Raw genomic sequence first — 20,536 nt, forward strand, 5'->3', positions numbered from 1 at the left:
CCTGTTGTAACATGGGAAAACAGTTAAGCAAGTAGCTATGTGTATAAAACTAACATTATAACTTGTCAGCTACATGAAAAATAATGATAATAAAGAAATCCTTGTCAGGAAACAAATAAAGTAACAATACATTTTATGATTTTACACATTATTTTCCCTTTTAATATTTCCTATTTGCTACTTCTGAGCAACTTGTACAGAAGAGGTTATTTAAATTCCCACTGTACGCTAAGCATGAAAAGATTTGTATTGGAATAATTAATGAGTATAAATGGATACAATAGGTCAAGGAGCAAATGAAGGTAAAATATTGGTTACATAGTAACAGGTAAAACCAGTGACATCCTTAAGAAACCCTGAATTTTTTAATGTAAACATTATTAAGCTTTATACGTTATTATTATATGTATAATTATGACAGTGATGTTTCTTAATTTGTTTTAAGATAAGCTATTTAAGCAACAACATTGTGAAAATTTTGTTATTATCATTACTGGTGTTCCCATACCCAGCATTTTTTTTGACAGTGTCAGCTAATTTAAGGTAAATATGAGGGATGAGGAAAGCAGCGGCAATATCCACATAAATTTGTCATAGTGTTGTTATATGCATAAATATGAGTTGCCCGTGTCATATGCCGAGAAATGAACACAAATATTAGCAATGAGTTAACTGAGAAATAATAGGCAGTCTTGGTCCTCCACCTAGTGGCTGGGAAAATGTCAAGACAAAGGAAAGTTCAGCAAGTAGGAAGAGCATGTCAGGTAAAACATGTGATATAAAATCCCATGTACTCCTCAGTACTTTTGCCCTCTTTTATAAAAAAAAAAAAAAACATTTACATACATAACATTATTAAACCAAACCATCAATAGTGGGAAAATTAATTAAGGATTAACACAGATAGGGTTTTCTGTATTCTGTAAACTTCTATATATACAAGTACACACACACAGAACCACTTGTCCTATACAGGGTCGCGGGGAACCAGAGCCTACCCAGTGACACAGGGCGTAAGGCTGGGGGTGGGGGGGACGACGACATACCCAGGACAGGACGCCAGTCCATCGCAAGGCACCCCAAGCAGGACTTGAACCCCAGACCCACCGGAAAGCAGGACTGTGGTCCAACCCACTGCGCCACTGCACCCCCCTACCATATATACAAGTACCAACACTGAAAATAACTGAACAACTGTGCTTATATTGGGCATAATATTTAAGAAAAATAATTGAACGTTCCCATGTTGGCAGATTTGCATAACAGGTTAATTACATGTATTATAACTTGATGGTTACGGTAACAGTGCCAATCTTGACAAACTCACAGAAACTGTCATGAAAAATGTTTAATACAGCAATATGGTGTATATGAAACTCTCTAACATCTTACATTGTCTACATAACACTTGTTTAGAATTCTAAAAGAAGAACAGAAGAAACAGGTCAATACTATATGCTTTATATTTGAGGTATGAGTCAGTAAAGTTCACTTTTTAATACAGGAAAATATAAAGCTCATCCTAAAAATCATTTTTTTGTACAAAATACCACATCTGGACACTAAGGTAAATAACCTTACATTCTACAAAAATTGAAAATTGCAGACAGCTTAAATGTTAATACATTCTTAGAGACCTTGAATTCATTGTTAAACTTACTTGAATTCCTGCATTATTTATGGAAAGTCATTTTCTGCTACAACAGATTAACTGACAGTGCTTAATAAAACACAGGAGTTTTTAGCAGGATACTGGAGAAAAAAATGGGAGAAAATCGCATGCATCTCTACCCCACTATGGGTATTGGAGGCATCTCTCTCTCTCCCTCTCTTTCTCTCACACACACACAGAGTAACATGCTGAACGAGACTCAATTTCATAACTGACCAGATAGGAAGGGAATTTACAGAAAGTGATTTACAAAACAGTATAAAATTTTATTTCAACACTTAAAAAAACTGAATTGTATTAGTATGGAAATAATTAAAAATCAACAGTTCCTCTAAAAACAATACTACATTACACAGGGAAGTATAAATACAAATTAAAAAAAGCACAATTTTTAAACAATATATTTACCAATATATTACAAAAAATCTTTTCATAGAACTTTAGCACAGTTGTGTATAAAAACATGAAAAAATCTATTCTAAGGCTTTGTAATAATAATAATAATAATAATAATAATAATAATCATAATAATAATAGCTCTGACAGTCTCTGACAGTTAACTCTGCATGTCAGGGGACAGCTGTTCATACATCAGTGCATTAGGATTACTGTAAGAATTTGGTGCCATTAAGTTAAATACTAGAACAATGTGAGGATGGTATATCTTCAGCGAATGGGCTCCATGGCAACTGAAAGGTGTCAATGCCCAGTCTGCAGAGCCACTGAATGTGGCTAAGTGATCAGTTTGTGATCTCCATCCAGCTACCAGTGTGTGTGTGTGTGTGTGTGTCACAGTGTGGAAGGACTCGTGGGCTCAGCTCAGAGATGGTTCTACGTTACAGTGCATTAGTGTAACTCTCTCCAAAGCTGTAAACTTTGATTGCTGATACATTCTGAAGGCAGGTTTTTCAAAAGGTATGGAGCAGGAGGGGTTTTCTGAACTTGGACTGGTCAATACCAGGATGAGCGCACAGGGACATGGGTGCAGCGCAGGTGGGGTTTAGTTGTACTCCTCGGAGAAGGGCGACGTTTGCACCTCCATATGCCGCTGCGGACATGTGTTGCGTGGGCGCTCGGCCTTATGTCCGTGCCGTTCGCACTGCTTGCTGCAGCGGCCCCTCCTCTCTCGCTCCCGCTGCCGCTCCCTGTCACCCCCCTCCGCCGTCGGTACCTCCTGCTCGTTGTTGCAGCGATGGACGAGGACGGGCTCGCTAGACGGCGTCTTCTTCAGGAGGAGTCGCTGCAACAACTGCTTGTCAGAGCGCTCCCTCCGGAAGTCATCCTCGTACACCTTGAGCTGCACAGAGACAGGTGTTACAGCTAAATCAGTGCAGTCGCACAGCAAACACATCATATTTACCTGTGACTCAGTGAACTTGGCATTAAAATGACACCTCACCAAATTTTAGATGTATTCATCTAATGAAAAGCGGGGTCCCACATAATAAAAATGTATTACAGTGTTACATAAAAGAAGGTACCCTTTGGTTCACCTAATTTGGTTCACCTTTGTGTATGACCCCACTCAGTGCAGCAGCGTAGAGCTATTTAAAACCAAACATACACTGTGGATTGATTCAAACCCCAGTAAGACCATGTTCCCCACTACCTCCAGCTAAACATGGGACATTTGTTAATGTGCACTGTGTAAAAGTTCATAATGGCATACTCCGTGATGTTTTAAGTAGATATTTTATTACATATTTTGGGGGGGGGGGCAGTGGTGCTGTGGGTTTGGGCGGGTCCTGCTCTGTGGTGGGTCTGGGGCTCGAGTCCCCCCTGGGGTGCCCTGCGATGGACTGGTGTCCCGTCCTGGGTGTGTTCCCTCCCCCTCCGGCCTTGTGATCTGTGTTGCCAGGTTAGGCTCCAATTTGCTGCGACCCCACTCGGGACAAGCAGTTTCTGCGTGTGTGTGTGTGTGTGTGTGTGTGTGTGTGTGTGATTACATATTTTATATTTTCTTCTACTTTGTGTTATAAAGCAGTGTTTAATTTGGCTAAACAAGACCAGTATGCGCTTTGAGGGGTGTCCCATGTCACCACCCCATTTCCTGCAGGGGTTTTGTACAGCACCATTTTAGGACGGCCAGCTTTAAACGTGGCCTGTTTAAAACATACTTCTCTCATGGCCATTATGTATGTGGATACCGCACAATAATTATTGCTACAAAAACCTTAAATATGCTGGTGTGAGTATTTCATTGTTTGCAATGTCTTTTATTTGGTGTTTTAGTTATTTTTAGGTGCATCTCAGCAGCTATGCATTACTTTTTGGATAAGAAAAAAAACTGTAATTTGAACTTTGAACTACAGTCTTTCAAATAATGCAGGGGGGTTCAACAGAGCAAATTAAAGCCCTTAAGGGAAAGAAGCCCTTGTGATGGAAGTACTGAACAGTGGAGGAAGTGCAGCTACCTGCTCTTGCAACAGCGCCATCTGCTGCCGCATCTCGCTTTCCTTCAGGCGCAGTTTCTTGTTCTCCTGCAACATGCGCTCGCGGTCTTTGTGCTCTGTCTTGTAGTCAGCCTCATAGATCTGTGTCTGCAGGACAAACATACACTCACAGTTACAAAAGGGTCATCCACATTTACTGCTTTAGCAGACGCTTTTCTCCAAAGTGGCAGACAAAGATGATCTGACACCATGTCTGACACCTTTATCCAGGTGACTAACAGTGCTGGATACACTGCAGTAAACTCCCTACAGCCATTCGCACATCCAATACAGCAGAGCAATGTAACACATGCTCAGAACCTATGGGTCAAGTAAAGTTACCAATCCACCTGAAATAGATGTCTTTGGGCTGTGCGTGGAAACCAGAGCACCTGGAGGAAACCTTTATAAATGCTGGGAGAACATGTGAACTCCACGCAGTGCGAGTGGGGATCGATCTCATGTGCAGTCACACCAGCACCTATGAGACGGCAGCCACCAGGCATTACACACATCCCACAATAAAAACATTGCTTCTGTACTGGCATTTGACAAGGATTCTAAGTTCAGAGCCCCTGTTTGCCTTCAGGGAAAACAGTGTTTTACCCCTAATACCAGAATACCAGGCATGATGCAGCAGCACCTTGACTAAATGTGAACACTTTGAATCAGACTGGCATTCCAGACAACTTGGTATCTGAATATAAAAATGAGAAATTACTAATAGGAACTCTTGCCTTTATAATATTTGATGCATATACTGGACAGCCAGTGGGCAATGTAGATTTGCATTTCAAAGTAAGAGCATGAAATAGAAAAGCATTCTCCACGTTTAAAAATACTTTTTTTTAGATGACTTGAAACACCAGCTACAACTAATATAGCTGCAGTGAAGTGGATGGGAATGCTAATGTAAACATCTTTAGCTCTGCTTCTTAATGATAGTCATGCTGTATTCTTTCCATATAAATTTCTGCGCAGGGTAATTATGAAAATCCAAAGATGTTAACACCACACTGTCCTTAAATGCCTCCCCAGTTGTTATCAGACCCAGCAACTGATCCAAGCCACATGCAACACAGAGGCTAATATGTGAAGTGAAGTAACAAAAATGTTCAGTTTTTTTTTCAATGTAGTATAATATTTAGCTTTTTATTTTTTTAAATTAGTATAAAAAACCCATACACTCCTTTTCCATAAACATGGACATAACATTTTTAAGATGTGCACAACAAGCATTTACTCTTTGGAAAGGAAAAGTGCTGTATAGTCAAAGTATAGAGAAACCATATAAGTCGAATGCCCAAAAAGCAATCAATATGTTCAAAAAAACGTTAATGGCCATGCACTCAAAAACTTCTGATGGAACGAATTCTATTACAGCAAGAGGTCAAAGCTTTTGAGCTGAAAGCTTTCAAACATTCTTCTTACCTAAGCTCTCTGTTAATTAAAATTCAAAATAATAAATAAGTTACACAGATTTTTAAATTATAGACCTTTTATTTTTCATTTTAATTAACAGAGACCTATTATTTTTAATTATGAACTGTTTGCCGAAAAAGTGTTGGGGAGGAAAAAAAACTGGCTGTACAGCCTGTTCAGCTCAGAACTGGTGGGGGGTAAAGCTGGTGGCCCGTAGGTGGCGATGTGCTCCATGTTGTGCAGTGAGGGTAGCTACCTTAGAGGGGCTTTTGTCTCTAACTACAGGCTATGGCCAAGATACGCCCGTGCAAACAGCCTGGCGCACGTGTTAGTGCCAGGCTTCCGGTTCCGCTTCACCGGTAATGCGTGGACTAGCCCACTGTGACCCACCTGGCACCGCAGGGCCTCCAGCTGCTCCTTCAGGTTCCTCATCTCTTTCTCGGTGTCTGACTCCACACTGGGCTCCCTCCAAGGGGAGCTCTTGGTTGCCTGGGTCCTGCTCCACCGACTTGTGGCAGGCGGAGAACCCGGCAGGAGCGGTGAGCTGTGGCCCGAGTCCTGGTACCCTTGTCGGGGGGCCTCTGGTGGACTCCCTACCTTGGGGGGCTGTGCCACCTCCAAGCCATTCTGTTAAGATGAAACAGAGTAAGACAGAGTTAAAGAGGGAGACTGAAACACACACATATATGCATAAATACATTCACATGCATATTTACATTTATTCATTTACCGTGGTGGGGGTGGTGGCGCGATAGGTTGGACTGGGTCCTGCTTTCTGGTGGGTCTGGGGTTCGAGTCCTGCTTGGGGAGCCTCGCGACGGATTGGCGTCCCATCCTGGGTGTGTCCCCTCTCCCTCCAGCCTTTCGCTCTGTACTGCCGGGTTAAGCTCCGGCTCCCCGCGACCCCGTATGGGACAAGCGGTTTCAGATGATGTGTGCGTGTGCGCATTTACAGTGGTCTCTGACTTACCTCAGGGTTTATGTTCCAATGACCTCATTATTAAGTCAATTTTGTTGTAAGTCACAAACCCATTAGGATAGCATAATATTTATGGTATTAATTGTTTAAATAACCATAATGAAATATAAACAAGTAATAGCATGAATATTAGGTTGTCTAACAGGGCTTTGTTATATTTTTTCATTAATTTCACACATTTATTTATGTTAAAATAATAGTAATATAGAATAATTATATAAATATAGTACAGTATTATATTTTCATATATGTTCCCTTTCATTTATAATGTTTAACATTATTTTAATGTTATAAATGTTTTCTTTTCTGTACCAATAAAATTAAGTTGAATTCTTCCTAGTCATTCTGAGTAAAAAAGTAAAGTGAATGGAATCACAGATGAATAATTCTGTAAATACAACCATGTTTTTCTACATAAAACATTCGCTGACAGCCACACTGACCGAGTCAGTAATAAATATGGAGTCTTGAGGCAGTGCAACCAGTCAGTGTTACTGTACAGCAGATGGAGGGTCAGTGTTAGACGTTATGACTAGACATCAGGACTCAAAAATCATATAATTAGGTTGAAGGATAGCTGTCATAAGTTTCAGATCGCCTGTGTCTGAGACTTATTTCAAAAGCAGCTTATACTACTAGCTGATTTACACTGATATACCAATTTATACAGCTTGGTCATTTGACACATACACACACCTTGTCTGAACTGCTTGTCCCATGTGTGGTCGTGGGGAGCCGCAGCCTAACCCGGCAACACAAGGTGTAAGACTGGAGGGGACACACCCAGGACAGGATACCAGTCCATCACAAGGCACCCCATGCAGGACTTGAACCCCAGACCCACCAGAGAGCAGGACCTGGTCCAACCCACTGCACCACTGCACCACCGCCCCCAGGTCATTTTACTGTATCAGTTTTACACAAGAACCTTGATGAATGGCACAACAGCAGGAGGGTGGTCTCAGTCCTGCTTCATTCTATTGTAAAGGGATGATTCTAACCACCACAGTACCCACATAGAGCACATAAAGTAAAACACACTCATACATGCACACACCCACCTACGTATATATACATTCACACACAAGACTCACCAGTGCCACCCCTGTCCAGTCCCGGTGTGTGTCAGTGTGGTGCAGGCGGTTTTCCAGCAAACGCACATACTCCTGGAGGTGCTGGTTCTTCTTGAGCTCTTGCAGAAGCGTCTGCTCATAGTACTCCTTCTTATTCTGCACAGGGTCAAATCCCAGTCAGCGAGTGCGCCTTCCAGGGCTGCAAAACTCAACCACACCATCTTCTACAGCCCAGGCCCGTTCCCCCGTGCTCACCTGCTCATGTTCCATTTTGAGAAGCAGCCGGCTGTTGAGATGCTTGAGGGTGGCACCCTCCTGTTCCAGACTGTTGACACGTTGCTGCAGGCCAGTGGTCGTGTTACGGTAGATGTGGTCCCACTCTTCGTTCAGCCTCATAAGCTGGTGAACAAGGACAGCTTGGTCACGTTTTCCCAAGGCCCTGCAGTGACGTGTAGCACCAACCTACTCATACCCCTCACCTCCTTGTTGATGCGACGCAGTTCGGTGTTCCGGTTGAGCAGCAGCAGCTTCTCTTCATCCGCTGAGGTGACTGACATGCTCTCTGTGATGAGGGTCACCTGCTCCTCCTCAGCCAGCGCTCTGTAGGCCTTCCTGCTGTGGGAGCACAAACACGGTCACAGAGTCCCTACACACTGCAGCGGGTAACACAGTCATCAGTATATAAAAAACTGCATTTTTATAACTATACCTTTTTATAACCATGCTGCCACTTAAAAACGCAACTTAAAACTGGATGTCAGTTTATAACTTGGAATTGTTCATAATCCAGGCACTATGCTACCATAAAAGCTTAATGCTTTGAGTTATTCACAAAACAGTTAAAATTAATTAAAAAAAATCAGATAAAGCTCACACACAGACAGAAACTGCTCGTCCCAAGCAGGGTTGCGGCAAACCGGAGCCTAACCCAGCAACACGGGGCGTAAGGCTGGAGGGGGAGGGGACACACCCAGGACAAGACACCAGTCCGTCAGAAGGCACCCTAAGCGGGACTGGAACCGCAGACCCACCAGAGAGCAGGACGCGGTCAAACCTACTGTGCCACCGCACCCCTCAGATAAACATAAGTCTTATAGAGAATTTTTTATTTAATTAAAAATACATAAAAAATTCTCTAGAAGACTTTTATTTATTCTATTTTCATCCATAGCTCATGTGATACAGAGTGAAACAGGATATAACATGTTATTATCTTTTATTAACAAGAAGCAAAACTGAAGTCTACTTCAAAATGACTGGAAAAAGTACATCACTTCCACAACCACCACAAGCAAAACGCTGAGATCCGTGTTGGTTCTGTGCATCAGGTGGCTCAAGGGAATGAAACAAAGGAAGGCAAAGTGCAGCGTAATGAAGGATTGCATGGGAAGAACTAATTAAAAAGTGTTTCACCTTAAAAATCGACTGCATGTGTCATGATAAGCCACCAATCTGGCCATATGGAAGAGACTACTTCATCACATAAACAAGTTTGTCAGTATGTGGTTAATTTAGCTTTAATAAGAGAAACATATCTCTGTTTATTTCCTGGGTTGTTTCTGAAAGTACGAATAATGAATTTTAAAAATTTTGTGACTGTAATTCCTCCATAAGCCGCATGCTTTTCCCTCCCTCTTCCTTCCACAGCTTGAGCTTGTACTCTACATGAGTGTGTTTTGTTGCACCTAACCAAGGGCTATTTTGGCTCTGCAAAGATAAATTTTGACAAAATAGACTGTGTCTTTGGAGTGCAAGAAAAAGAAAATGAACTTGGAAGAGCTCATATCTTTGAAAAACTGACGAATGTAACACATTTACATTTATTTAGCAGATCCTTTTCTCCAAAGCGACTTCCAATGAACTCTATGTAGTGTTATCAGCCCACACACCTTATTCACCAGGGTGACTTAACACTGCTAGATACACTACTTACAATGGGTCACTCATCCATACATCAGTGGAACACACACACTCTCTCTGTCACTCACACACTATGGGTGAACCTGAACAACATCTCTCTGGACTGTGGGAGGAAACCAGAGTACCCATAGGAAACCCACACAGACACAGGGAGAACATGCAAACTCCATGCAGACTGAGTGAGGATCGAACCCACATCCTCACACACCACCCAGGTGCTGTGAGACAGTGGTGCCACTCTTCGGCCTCGAGAGGTACAAATGTATTGGTGTATAAAAAAACTAAAAACAAAGGTTGTTCTTTACAATATATTTTAGAGGCAGTGCTTAGCGCTGTTGCCTTTGGACCCAAACAACCCAAGTTTGAATGCCACCTCCTGTTATAGCATCCTTGTTCATGGCACTTACTCTGAATTGATACAGTACATATTACAGTAAATTATTCACCAACGCTGAATAATTAGCAGTTATCCTGGAGAAAAGTGTCAGCAAAATGTATGAAGCGCTAAAATAAAGGTCGCTCTCTACAATGCATTATGCTGACACAGCTAAATAAACAAATGCAAATATTTGCAAGATAGATGCCTGGTTGTGGCATGAGGAGAAGTGGCCTGTATTAATTTTAAAACATGAAAATTGCTTTGAATCTAAATAGACAAACTCTTCTTGATTATTTTGCTTTGTCTTCCTCTTAATAGTGATCTATCAGTTGAACAGTTACAGTCAGTGTCTCTGGTCGTACTGAGTACTCACCGTGGTACTAAGTACCCTACTGGGTCACAGCTGTGGATGATACATTCCCAATGGTCATAAGGCATGTTGAATTCCCCAGTGACAGAATGTCTGACAAGAAGTTTCCGCTCTGGTCAGCAGCAGTGCTCCGTTCTGCTTGGGCTTCATCCCCCGCTTCCTCTTTCTCTGCTCCTGCTTTGTTCCAGCATGAACCGACATAGAGGCTATTGCTGTCCTCACAAACTGTGCTGAACCACGTTCACGTGTTGTCAATAGTCATTGTGAGCAGTTAAAATATTTTGTCGGCTATTTCAAACTGTAACACACACGGGTCACCAGGCACACTCAATTTGTCATACTGCAATTTAATATATACACAATCTCCTCAAATTATGAACATATCTGGAATGCTGTTCCTAACGTGTTTTGTTTGTAATCGCCGAGTCACTTGTACCTACTGGTCACAATCGACAAAAATTTAATACAGACATGCTTTGAATTATTTATGGTTTAGGTTTGCAAAAAACCTTGGATGCAGCTATAATAAATAAAAGAAGACTCTTTTTTTTAAAGACCTTTTATTTTTTTGTACTAACTTTGGACTGCATAGAAAGTAAAACTAATTGAAAGCTATTGAATAAACAGTCCCTTAGGGTTAGGGTTAGGATGTTCCAAAAGTTTGAGTACACCTGAGCAACACTTGTATGAGATAAACTGGACTGAAGAGGGAAAGCAAAGCATCTCACAAGGCTTCTGCTGCAGAAGAGCTAGGAAGACATGCTGGCAGGTTTGATAATCAAAATAGTTAACTGAATGCCTTGTGGGGAGAACAAAAAAAATTTCCAGAAAATACACTGAAAGTTTTGGCTGGTTTATAAATTGATGTGAAAAAAAAAGTACAGCCTCTTTCAGTTCTATGCTTTTCTTCATTTGACAATAACTACCTTAACGTAGTCTTCAGCAAGAATGTGACAAATAACACATGACAGATTTTACTGTGCTATGGAGGAGAGAGAGGATTCTTCTGATGCAATGCTAGAGAGAGGAAACTCATACTGAAAACTGTTGCTTCAGGTTACTTCTGCTGAAGGAGATCTACAGGCTACCTGACGATGGGCTGCTCTTAGTGTTTCACTGACGACTCCTGCATGTTGACTTATTCGTGGGTCAATAAATAACGACAGTAAAATGTGTAAAATCAATTACGTGCACCTTTACACATAAGGCAACAGTTAACTACTGATACTTTTTGGTAAGAACTACATGAGGGATATATATGTCCTAAAGTGTAAATGAATGTTTTTCTGTTGGATAGGGAAAACACATCCATTAAAGTTGGCAATCAAGTGGTTAATACTTATTTTTAGTGAGAACAAAGTAAAAATCTTTAACGTGTGAATTTATGGTGACCACATTTGCTACACGTGGATTCCCTGCACTGCCGTCCCTTATGGTTGGAAGAACTGGAAAAAGCTACATCAGAATAAAACGAAGGAGGCGGCTCAGCTCCAAGGCAAAATGTTTTTTCAAGAAAACAAAGATAAGAGTCTTTATCTTCTTCATCTTGTTCTTGCCGTCCCAGTTTACAAGCAGGGTTTGTTGTGACACCGGCACGCGAGCGCTGCTCGCTGCTCCAATGCACTCATTTGCATTTGCACAGAGCCACCGCCACCCCCACCCCCCACCCCCACATACAGAAAGGCCTCCCTGGGTTGCGAATAAACAAAACATGTGGATGAACTATGTTTTGAGACAAACCTCCTCTGGCAACAAATGTGTTTGTCAATGTCATTGTGACCAGATCATGTGACCACAGATGTCACGTATGTCTTTACAGGGTGTTGAAGACTGTGTCACGCCGAGCGTGGCCTCTGGGTCTCTGGGTGGCGGTAATAAAACCATGGAACATTCTGGCGTGGGCCCTGAGCTTATCTGAACTTCTTGAGTCATTAACCAAAAAAAGCCCCTCTGTTTTGTTCCATGTTGCGTTTTTTGATATATTGGATACCGGTCATTATCAATAAACATCGCCATGTGGTGTTTTGCAGAACTGCCTGTGCTTGCAGATGTTCTGTGTCTCTAAATTTACATCTGCATTAATTCAGTTGATGCTTCTCTATAAAAACAGATAAAAGAACTTAAAAAACTTTTGTGTCTGAAAATTCTGAATTCCAACAATTGCAGCATGGGCAACTAGTGAACCCTGCTGCTAAATGTATAAATGCTTTTGAATTTGTATCTTTTTAGCTTCTGCTGAATGGTGGGAGAAATGTATAAACAGAATGAATTTGGGGACATGAACTTTCACCCGAAAGTGGGCTTCTGGCCAAGGCACTGACAGCTGAAAGCGGCCCATAGATCGACAGAAGACGTCAGCAGACTGCGAGGAGATGGTGCTAAAAGATCACAGCGAAAGCGACTTTATTAGTTCTAAGTGGAGGAATTTAAAATATAACGAAAGAAATTCAAAAGCAGCAAGAAGAGCGTGAGAGAAATGTAACAGAGTGAAAGCACGCTTTTATAATATACTTGAGGAAAAGTTACTTAAAAATGATTTAGTCACTTACACAGCTGTGCCATTTTTACTGTATCAATTGAGGGTAAGTACCTTCATCAAGGGTACTTCAGCAGGAGGTGGGATTCAAATCCCTGGTCCTTCAAGTAGAGGACAGCAGCTCTAACCACACACACAATTTCTGAACCACTTGTCCCATACAGGGTCGCGGGGAACCAGAGCCTAACCCGGCAACACAGGGCATAAGGCCGGAGGGGGAGGGGACACACCCAGGACGGGACGCCAGTCCATCGCAAGGCACCCCAAGCGGGACCTGAACCGCAGACCCACGGGAGAGTAGGACCCAGTCCAACCCACTGCACCACCACACTCCCCCCCCAGCTCTAACCACACACACACACACACACACACACACACACACACACACACACACACACACACACACATTTTCAGAACCGCTTGTCCCATACGGGGTCACGGGGAACCAGAGCCTACCCAGGAACACAGGGGTGTAAGGCCAGAGGGGGAGGGAACACACCCAGGACGGGACGCCAGTCCATCGCAAGGCACCCCAAGTGGGACTTGAACCCCAGACCCACCAGACAGCAGGACTGTGGTCCAACCCACTGCACCACCGCACCCCCCCAGCTCTAACCACTAGTCTCCAATTCAGGTAGTATAAATTATGGAATGACATCATATTTAGATGGAAGGAGTTTTTCAGCAATGGGTCCAATTCTAATTTTCTTGCAAGAAACTTCAGTGTCTCATAGTTAAATGGTGTTTGATTTATAAGATGAATTTCAGAATTTCCTTTGGTGGTTAAAAAACAATTTATTCTTTTGGGTTGCTGTATTTGTCTGAATATATTTACACAATCTTCTTCTGTTTCTGGCAATTCCTTTTGTAATTTACTGAATATTGATAAGGAAGAAATTATTAAACTTTTTGCATTGTGGTGTCGGTTGTGTTATCAACAGCGAAGCATGTTTCGGTATTTATAGTGGATATTTCACATTTGCTATTCTGGGTGACTGGAAAACTCTGAAAGGAAGCATCTTTATCATTACTACAGCGGCATTCCATCCCTGCAAATGTGTGATAAATATATGCGGGACCATACGTTACACTCAGAGAAGTTATGTTTTTGCATCATAAACTATTTTAAAAAGAATGTCAAGAGTGGCAAGGAATCTCAGTTGATACAACCAACAGGTGACTCTAAAATGCCTGCAGGGTGTTAATGTGTTAGTGTGTGTGTTACACTGCTCTGTTGTGTGTTGATGGGTAGAAAGATGGAATCTAGCACTGTAAACTACCTGCGACAAAAGTGTCTGCTAAATATGAAACAATGATGACAGCATAAAGGTGTAGCAAGCTGTCAGGTATTGGGAGGATCAAAATTATTAGCAATAATACTTTAAAGTTAAACAAAAATACTCAGGGGGGGTCACGTTAGGATTGCGTGAACCCTGGAAGTACGCACCCCCATCCTCAGTACGCCTCAGTAACAGCATGACTGTCATGTGATCGTAAACCCCGAATTTATATCTGGACTCTGATTTAATATAGTGTAGTTAAACGCAGTTTCTCCAAATCAATGGACAAGTTCTGGATATGAAAAAAAAGATTGTGTTGATTTCTAAGAAATGACTGAGTGAGTGAGTGAATGAATCAATCACACATTTTCAGAACCACTCGTCCCATACGGGGTCGCGGGGAACCGGAGCCTACCCGGCAACACAGGGCGTAAGGCCGGAGGGGGAAGGGACACACCCAGGACGGGATGCCAGTCCGTCGCAAGGCACCCCAAGCGGAACTCGAACCCCAGACCCACCACAGAGAAGGACTCGGTCCAACCCACTGCACCACCGCGCCCCCCAATATGAATCAATCAATCAGCGACCATATTTAGGAGCCTCCTTGTTATCTTTGTATTCCAGCATGAGTCTAGGATGTTTAAAAATTTAATAAATATTAACAAACCTCAGTATCTGTGAGACAAATGTGGCTCTAATGTTCACAGCATAACCGTGACCCAGCTGTTATGTACAGCAGTAGGAAAGCGTGAGGGCTGTTGTGGTGTCACAAGTAACACCCCCGAGGAAGTTCCTGGGGCTGCTGTAGTTTTACACCAGTATAATGGAGTTTCACAGTAGTTTCCCTCACACCTTCCGCCCACCACAAATAACATTTATGCGCCATCGATCTGGGCAACTGCTACCGCAACATAACTATGCTGAGAAGTTTTCTGATATTGTAAAGGGAATGTATGTACATATATACAGGTATGTGTATATATATATATATATATACATAAATATATATATACATATAGTTTTAAGCATATCTACATCCAATATATAGAGTGAAGAACATTTTTACATAAAAGTTAAATACTCGGGGTGGCACAGTGAGTAGTTGGAGGACATGGGTTCGATCCCTGCTCAGTCTCTGTGGAGTCTGCATGTTCTCCCTGTGTCTGTGTGGGTTTCCTCCCACAGTCCAAAGACATGCTGTTCAGGTGGATTGTTGACTCGAAGTCACCCATAGTTTGTGAGTGACATAGTGTGTTTCACTGATGGATGGATGAGTAATTCATTGTAAGTAGTGTATCTAGCAGTGTTAGGTCACCCTGGTGAATAACGTGTTTGGGTTGATAACATTACATAGAGTTCATGGGAAGTTGCTTTGGAGGAAAGCATCTGCTAAATGAAGTAATGCCAAATTGAATGTATGGTTTTTACCTGAAATTTTTCACCAATTACTTCAATAAAATGATGCAAATGCATGCATAAAAAGTGACTTGCGCCAGGAAGCGGTGCAGACAGTAAAAGTCATGTGTGAAATCAAAAAAAGCCGTGACGCGCCACCATTGTTTATGACAGGAGGCGCAGGGGGATTTCTACCTGTGCTATTGTGTGTTACTCGCACTGGGACTGTTCTGTCACTGACTGCTAAAAAAGCAGAGTTACACACCTGCTGCCTTAACTTTGCGTGTGCGTGTGCGTGTGCGTGTGCGTGAGTCAAAGGGGTCCGGTGAGTGTCCCCCAGTGTTCCAGTAAACATGACGTAGAGTAGAATACAGCACAGTATACTACAGTGGAGTACAGTATAGTGGTATAGAGTATGGTGTGAAGTACAGTAGAAAAAAGAATAAAGTACAGTTCAGTACAGTTTGGTATAGAGCACAGTACAGTACAAAAGTATACTGTGCGGTACAGTAGAGTGTAAAGTACAACAGAGTGCATTATAGTGAACAGTACATTGTATAGTACAGTACATAAAAGTACAGTGTATAGTAGAGGACAGTGTTGAGTACAATATAGGGTATAGTATAAAGCACAGCATACAGTGTATAGCAGAATACGGTGTTGAGTACAGTGTATAGTAGAGTACATTGTAGAGTAAGGTGTAGATTATAGTGTACAGTAGTGTGTAGTAAAGTATGGTGTAGAGTGCATAGTAGAGTACAATGTAGAGTACAGTACGGTGTTAAGTATAGTGTATAGTATGTACAGTCGAGAGTACAATGTATAGTAGTGTAGAGTAGTGTATAGTAGAGTACAGTGCGAACTACAGTGTACAGTAGAGTACAGTGTAAAATGTCAGGTAGAGTACAATGTATAGGAGAGTGCATAGTCAAGTACAATGTAGAGTACAGTATGGTGCAGAGTATAGTACAGTCTAGAGTACAATGCATAGTACAGTGAATAATAGACTACAGTATAGAGTATAGTCTATGAGTAGAGTACCCTGTATAGTACAGTCTATAGTGTAGAGTACCATGTATAGTATAATGTATAGTATAGTACAGTGTAAAGTACCGTGCATAGCAGAGTACAGTGTAGAGTATATTCTATAGTAGTAGCATACTGCATAGTAGAATACAGTGTATAGTGTATAGTACAGTGAGTACAGCAGCAGTGTAGTAAAGTGTACAGTATAGTGTATAGTACAGTGAATACAGCAGTAGTGTAGTAGAGTACAGTGTATAGTATAGCGTATAGTACAGTGAGTACAGCATAGTGTATAGCGGAATACACACAGTGTAGAGCATTGCATATTAGTACAGTAACAGTGAGTACAGCAGCAGTGTAGTAGAGCACAGTGTATTATAGTGTGTAGACTGTAGTACAGTGTACTCACTGTGCAGCCGCTCCCTGTCCAGCTGCGCGCCGTTCCTCACCCTCCCCCTGCACTTCAGGCGCTTCCTGCGGCTCCTGAGAGCCCTGCGCGCTGGAGTCCGGCTCGGAGCTCAGAGACTGCGAGGAGGAGCAGCTCCCGTCCATGAGCGACTCAGTCCCGGGAAACACACTGACTGACGGGAAGGAAAAAGGCACGAACCTGAGCGCTTTTTTTTTTTTTATTTCAATGCGGCAGGTGTCTTGTTCAGCCGCTCGCTTCGGTGTGACTGCGAAAAAAAAGTCGAGACGAAACGCGACACTATATTTGTAGGCTGTCTGTCTGTGTTACTTTCGAAGAGGAAGTCAAAAAGTCAAAGGAGAGGCGTGACTCGCGCGCACACACACACGGGGGAAATATACACCGTTAAGTGTTACTACTTGTTCTGCGAACTCTGCTTTCTTTCATTAGTATGAGGAATAGGAGAAAAAAAAAAAAACGTTTTCAAATTATTGTGTTCACAAGATTAAAGACACAGTTCACAGTCAGTCAGAAATGAATAATATACTTGGTAATAAAGTTCACCAGCAGCATTTAGCGCCAGGCAACCGGCCGAGGTGGCGCGCGCAGTGTGGGTGCACTGAACGACCGGTGGGGCGCGAGGAGGGGGGAATTCCGCCGCCACGGGAGCGCGCCGGGAGACCGGCGTCTAGAAGCGCGCTCACGTGTCCCTACGTGACAAGCACCATGCCACAGCGTACACAATAATTATCCATGTTCATTTGGGCTTCAGTGAAATATTTCGTTACCAGAACTGTTTTTCTTTCTCTAATCTTGAGGCGGGAATAATGCTAGCCACACACAGACACACACTCGCACACTTGGACACGAGACTAGAGTGTTTGGCTGAAAGGTGTACTAGTAGATACCGGGGGTGTATTTTTTGCGGTCGGGGGGGCTGCAAGGGTCACAGGCAAAGCGTGACGCGGTGATACACTTAAGCTCATATGACTGGCTGAGGTGCTTTATGGAAATTTTTTCACACGTCAACACTTGGTTTGATAAGAGGTGTATTTAAAAAAATTCAGAGGTCATACTCAGTTCGCATAGTTTCATCTATCTATCTATCTATCTCTTTGTGTATTCTTTTGTTTGTTTGTTTTCTTTTATTTATTATTTTATTTTTTTCTGAATATTTTAATTAACAAAAAAAAAACTATTACACAACACAACAGAAAGAAGAGCACATACAACATTCCACAACGTTGTCAAAAAGTGATAAGAGCACTATAAGGGCTCTATAAATATAAATATATTACAACACAAACACATTATGCAGGAAGATTAAATGCAGTAAACAAGAAGAAGCTTTGTCTTTTACGGTTTGAAATTACTTGCAAATAGGCCTTGTGCAGTAGAAGGTAGGACCTTCTTCTGTGACCATTTCGATGTAGTAAAATACTGTAACGACGCTAAGGTGAACTGATGTAAAATAGTAGGTGTTAGTGTCCATTCTTGTACATAGTCCTGAGTTCCGTTCTAATCGGTCGTCACGTTACTAAAGCTCTGTCTGTCAATTCTGGGGGGTTCAACGGGTGACCCCCTAACCATTGTAGAGAGTAGGGGGGCTCAGAGTGACCGGGGGAACCTTCAAGTGTTTATTAGTCTGTCCTGTAATGTCTGTTGCCCTTTGTCAAGACTGCCATTGACAGACATGTACATGTTTAATAAAGAGCACTTTTACATTAAATTTATTTAGCAGAGTTTCTTCCAAATCAGCTCTATGTAGTGTTATCAGCCCACACACCTTATTCACCAAGGTGACTTACACTGCTAGTTACACTACTTACAATGGGTCACTCATCCATACAGCAGTGGAACACACTCTCTCTGTGTCACTCACACACAGTGGAGGAACCTGAACATCATGTCTTTGGTCTGTGGGGGGAAACCTACACAGACACGGCGAGAACGTGCAAACTCCACACAGACTGAGCAGGGGTCAAACCCACAAACCCTCTTGCACCACCCAGGCGCTGTGAGACAGCAGTGCTATTTACTGTTACCCTGCTGCCCACACCCACACCTGCCTGTCCCAGAACCCTCACTCCAGAAACTCCAAAGGGCATGCTACAATATCAATATGGTAATTAAGTCACTTACAAAAGACATCTTTTTAACATTTTCAATGGAATTAAAGTTTATCATCACATTCAGTTTTTTTTTTTTTTTTAAATTAATATCAGTGTTTACCTGTTGGGGGGCTTGGGGGCACAGTGGGTTTGGCCGGTGCCTGCCGGGTGGTGGGTCTGGGGTGTCTTGTGGCGGACTGGTATAACAACCGGGGTATGTCCCCTCCCCCTCCAGCTTGTACCCTGTGTTGCCGGGCTAGGCTCCGGCTCCCCGTGACCCCACTTGGGACAGTTGTAGACATTGTGTGTGTTTACCAGTTTTTAATATAAGACTCAATTCATCCCAAAGAGTTTTCAGTAGGGGACGTATCCAAAATAAATGTTGGATGGTTTCAGGGCTACTTTCACATAAAGGAATTTATCATCCATATTCATATTAACTATGGTCTTTGCTGGGTAGATTCAATTGAATAATTTTCTATGAAACCTCCTTAACCCTGTACGTTATACAATATTAATTGGGGATCATCCAGTTTTTCTTTTTTTTTTCCCCAGTCAATCTTTCTTTTATAAATGAAGAGTTTCAATTTATGCATTTTCATAAATATAGTCACTCTCTTTTGTTACCTCCTTGCCAGGGTCACAGTGGTCCAGAGGCTATCCTCAAATCCCTGGGCAAAGAAGCCCTACTCTTAACTCGAATGGGTGTGTTTTATATGCATACGGGATATGACTGTATATAAACACTGAGGTATCAACATTTTTAAGCAAATGTGGAAATTAGGAACTGATGACGGAGTTTTTTCCGGACTCTCTGGCACACACACACACACACACACACACACACACACACACACACACACACACACACACTTTTTCCCCACTACTTCATGGCGTCTGATGGTTGTGTGTGTTTTGGTGCCCTGGATCATTCAGATGCAGCTCTAACATTCATCAGCTGAGATGGCTTTATTCACTGGGCTTCTAGTCACAGACAAGGACAAATTTGGTGTTTTTACACAGAGCCCCACCCAGCAGGAGTGAGGGGAAGAAGTAGGGTGAGTGTCTTGCTGCTTTCAGTAAAACCAGCTCAACAGTGTGCAAAAAATTTAGTTTAATTTACTAAAGCCCGGCATCAGGCTGAGACCAACAAAGTCAATTTTCCCCTTTTGGGACTTAAACAGGAAATCTTTTGGTGACAGGCAAAGCTGGTTACTTCAGTGGAATCTCTGTAGTCTTGAACAAAAGTTTTTGAACAGGCAACCAAGTAAGATAGAGAAGGAAGTGTGTGCTCACTGAAAATGAGTTTCACCTGTCGCTTCTCTCGTACAAAAATGCATGCATGCATTGGTTTACTTGGTTTAAGCCTACTGCCTTTGGGCTTGTATTTTTGATGTGTCTCTCCCTCGGTGCTGACCTTTCAGGCCATACAGGGTCTTTTTGTGTTGGACATGATCTGCATCCTAAGAGCTGGCACTGGATGTAATATTTCCCCCTGTCATTCTCAGGAAATTGCCTTCCAATGCAGCTTTGCA

At 42.3% G+C, this 20,536-nt stretch overlaps 1 protein-coding gene across 1 annotated transcript; it reads right to left on the reverse strand.

Moving 5' to 3' along the window:
• Nucleotides 1-2,225: 2,225 nt before the first annotated feature.
• LOC108925383 (TNFAIP3-interacting protein 3) lies at nt 2,226-17,289 on the reverse strand. The gene is made up of 7 exons (XM_018737245.2): nt 16,894-17,289; nt 8,058-8,193; nt 7,834-7,977; nt 7,600-7,734; nt 5,917-6,153; nt 4,087-4,212; nt 2,226-2,969 (listed from the first exon to the last, which is right to left on the reverse strand). Exons 1-7 carry the CDS (start codon nt 17,034-17,036, stop codon nt 2,673-2,675), a joined length of 1,218 nt encoding a protein of 405 aa, XP_018592761.2. The 5' UTR covers nt 17,037-17,289; the 3' UTR covers nt 2,226-2,672.
• Between the last annotated feature and the right edge of the window lie 3,247 nt (nt 17,290-20,536).

This window comes from Scleropages formosus, chromosome 13, assembly GCF_900964775.1.
Source record: "Scleropages formosus chromosome 13, fSclFor1.1, whole genome shotgun sequence".
Classification (NCBI taxonomy): Eukaryota; Metazoa; Chordata; class Actinopteri; order Osteoglossiformes; family Osteoglossidae; genus Scleropages; species Scleropages formosus.

Coding starts and splice junctions, on each gene's coding strand:
- LOC108925383 (XM_018737245.2), bottom strand. CDS start 17,036: ATGGACGGGAGCTGCTCCTCCTCGCAGTCTCTGAGCTCCGAGCCGGAC. Junction 6,154..7,599: donor ACTGGACAGGGGTGGCACTG/GTGAGTCTTGTG, acceptor TCATCTTAACAG/AATGGCTTGGAGGTGGCACA. Junction 4,213..5,916: donor TGGAGGCCCTGCGGTGCCAG/GTGGGTCACAGT, acceptor TTTGTCCTGCAG/ACACAGATCTATGAGGCTGA.